Below are 2,847 nucleotides of genomic sequence, written 5' to 3'. Positions count from 1 at the left end.
CTTTGCTCCAGATGGGATGGGACCAATGGATGTATCCTAGATGGCTGCTCGCAAGCTTTTAAGACTCCAGACACTACATACCACAGTGGGAGGCAGAGCATTTTCTTTATGAACTATGTTATGCCAATTGACCTAGGTATCCCCCAAGACTACGGTCCCCGGTCCCCAGTCCCCAGCCCCAGCCACTTGGTTCCTCAGTGTTTGGATGTGTCTAGGAAACTTCTACGCCTTTGCTTTGGTCCAGTTGTGCTGACTTCCCCTATAATGTGTGCTGTCTTTCCCTTCACCAAAGCTGACATTTGTCTACCGTCCAGTTAGTGATTTCCCCTCCTCCTCCACCCTCGTAACCATCCAAGAATGTTTTTTCTGTGTGTAAACTTTTCCGAGTTCTTACAATAGCACCCGTTTTCTGACTGTCCTTTTGTTTGGTAATTTTTTATTGAATGCCAGACACTGTAAGTTTTATCTTACTGGGTGGACTTCGTTACATTTTTATTCCATTAATTCTTTTTGAGCTTTGTTTTGGGATTCTATTAATGTATTTGGAACAGCTTGGTCTTTTTGAGGCTGACTTTAGGTTGTTAGGAAAGAACGAGTTGTCTTCATCCAGGGTCAGCGTGGCCTCACTACTGAATCGGCGTGCTTGACTGCCCCGTGCTCCCTATGTTAGGAGGTTTCTCCACTCTGGCTCTTGGGAACAGGACCTGTTCTGGTTCTTCCCTGACGGTTCTCCCCCATCTCGGGTAGTCCCCCACATGAACATGTGGATCAGTACTCAGCAGCTATCTCTTCTCCAGCATCTACTGTGCAAGTCCCAGCTGTGCGGCCCCTCACTCTCAACACCCTCCTCAGCTAGGCCACCTGCAGAGCTCAGTGCGGCCCTCCCTGCACTGTGGCCTGGCAACTCGCTCCAGCCGGTGAGCTGGGGTGACGAAGGCTCACCTAGTCTGTTCCCTTCTCCACAGACCACAGCCCCACACTGCCTGCTGTCCAACTTCTGAATATTGGGTGGTTTTTAGCTGCTGAAGGCAGAGGGCAAGCCCAGCCTGTCACTCCATCATGGCTGGAAGCCCAGCAGGTATTTATTACAAATGCATGGACCAGGCATGGGTCTAGGCAAAGCCCCAGCCCTTGTGGAGCCCGTAGTTAGGAGAGCGAACAGGTGCGCAGACGTGCTACGCTGGATGGTGACACATCAGGTGTGGCAGGAGGGCGCGCTGGAGGAGCAGTGTGCATCAGGGCACTCTGGGAACACTTCTCTGGGCAGATCCTGGGAGAGGTGAGGGAGTGTGCCCTCCTCCCCATCCACCAGCCGGGTCACCCCAGGCACGGAGCACACTCTGGGCTTCCATCCGCTCACCTGTAAAGTGGGGATAAGAATAGCCACACTCGACACCCACAAGGGCTACACAACTTGATCATGCAAAGTGCTCCAAGCACACCATCCACGTCAGCTCCCCTGGGTCTGCGGGGTCTTCCCGAGCCAGCACGCCATCCACGTCGGCTCCCCTGGGTCTGCGGGGTCTTCCCGAGCCAGCACGCCATCCACGTCGGCTCCCCTGGGTCTGCGGGGTCTTCCCGAGCCAGCACGCCATCCACGTCGGCTCCCCTGGGTCTGCGGGGTCTTCCCGAGCCAGCACGCCATCCACGTCGGCTCCCCTGGGTCTGCGGGGTCTTCCCGAGCCAGCACGCCATCCACGTCGGCTCCCCTGGGTCTGCGGGGTCTTCCCGAGCCAGCACGCCATCCACGTCGGCTCCCCTGGGTCTGCGGGGTCTTCCCGAGCCAGCACGCCATCCACATCAGCTTTCCCAGGTCTGCAGCGTCTCCCCAGCACTCAGCAGATGCGGTGACATCCTAAACACAACTCATGCAGACGAGAGCCCTCTTGTCCAAATATAAAAGGTTTATTCACTTTTGACATTCGGAGTACAAAATATAAAATATAAACCCCCCCACCCCGCTCGCCCCACAGTTCTGTATTCTCGGCATGGGGGCCGGTCACCGCAGAGCCCGTCCGGAGCAGCCTCACGCTTCAAACACTGCGCAGCTGGTGCAGAGCGCCTTCTCGTGAATGTCGCTGTAGCTGTGGACAGTGCCAGGGGGAAGGGAAGCCGGTGAGCCCATCTGCAGCCACGCCAGGTCCCAACGGGACATGACTACCCGAGTCTCCCAGAAGTCCCGTCAGAACCCACTGCCCCATGATGGGCGGCAGGATAAGTGTGTCAGACACAGCAATACTCCGAGGTTTCAGGACTCTAAGAGCAAAGCCTGGGAAAGCCATAAACGACGGGGAGAAATTCCCCGGGAGGCTGAGAGGACACGCAGTTGGTAATGTGTTGACCCACACAGTGAGGTCGTCAGTCTTAGCTTCGCCAGCCCAGCAGTCAAAACCTCCAGCCCCTCAGGATCAGGGTGCCCACGGGGCCTGCGGGCAGAGCCACCCCTGCCAGCTGAGGGCGTCCTGCTTCCCGCACTCCGGGGTGCTCCTTCCTGCAGTCAGGAAGCTGAGGGGCTGTGGGTGAGGCCACGGGGGAGGGGGCGGAAGAGCGTAGCAGCATAGGCAGGCAGAGCCCCCACCCCTCTGCAACCCAGAGCCAATCACTCATGTGGAAAAGGGCAGAGCGATGACCTTCAGGCTGGAACAAGTCGGTGGGTGTGCGGGGTGCCTGCCCCTGGCCTCTCAGTGTGGGTGTGTGAGTTGATGGGTGTGTGGGGTGCCTGCCCCTGAGGCCTCTCGGTGTGGGCACTGTGAGGAGTGATGTGTATGTGGGGTGCATGCCCCTGGCCTCTCGGTGTGAGCACTGTGAGGAGTGATGGGTGTGTGGGGTGCGTGCCCCTGGCCTCTC

The 2,847-nt window shown here is 57.6% G+C and overlaps 1 protein-coding gene across 1 annotated transcript in view; it reads right to left on the bottom strand.

Annotated features, from left to right (window-relative positions):
- Window positions 1–1,911: 1,911 nt before the first annotated feature.
- The window catches only part of SIVA1 (SIVA1 apoptosis inducing factor), a 5,088-nt gene continuing 4,152 nt past the window's right edge, over window positions 1,912–2,847 (bottom strand). The window contains exon 4 of the mRNA XM_004376757.3: window positions 1,912–2,084. Within this exon, the coding sequence (XP_004376814.1) occupies window positions 2,027–2,084 (58 nt within the window). The 3' untranslated portion in view covers window positions 1,912–2,026. The remainder of the gene's footprint in view (window positions 2,085–2,847) is intronic.

Source organism: Trichechus manatus, unplaced genomic scaffold (assembly GCF_000243295.1).
Source record: "Trichechus manatus latirostris isolate Lorelei unplaced genomic scaffold, TriManLat1.0 scaffold00045, whole genome shotgun sequence".
Classification (NCBI taxonomy): Eukaryota; Metazoa; Chordata; class Mammalia; order Sirenia; family Trichechidae; genus Trichechus; species Trichechus manatus.
This window is presented reverse-complemented; position numbering and strand designations above follow the sequence as displayed.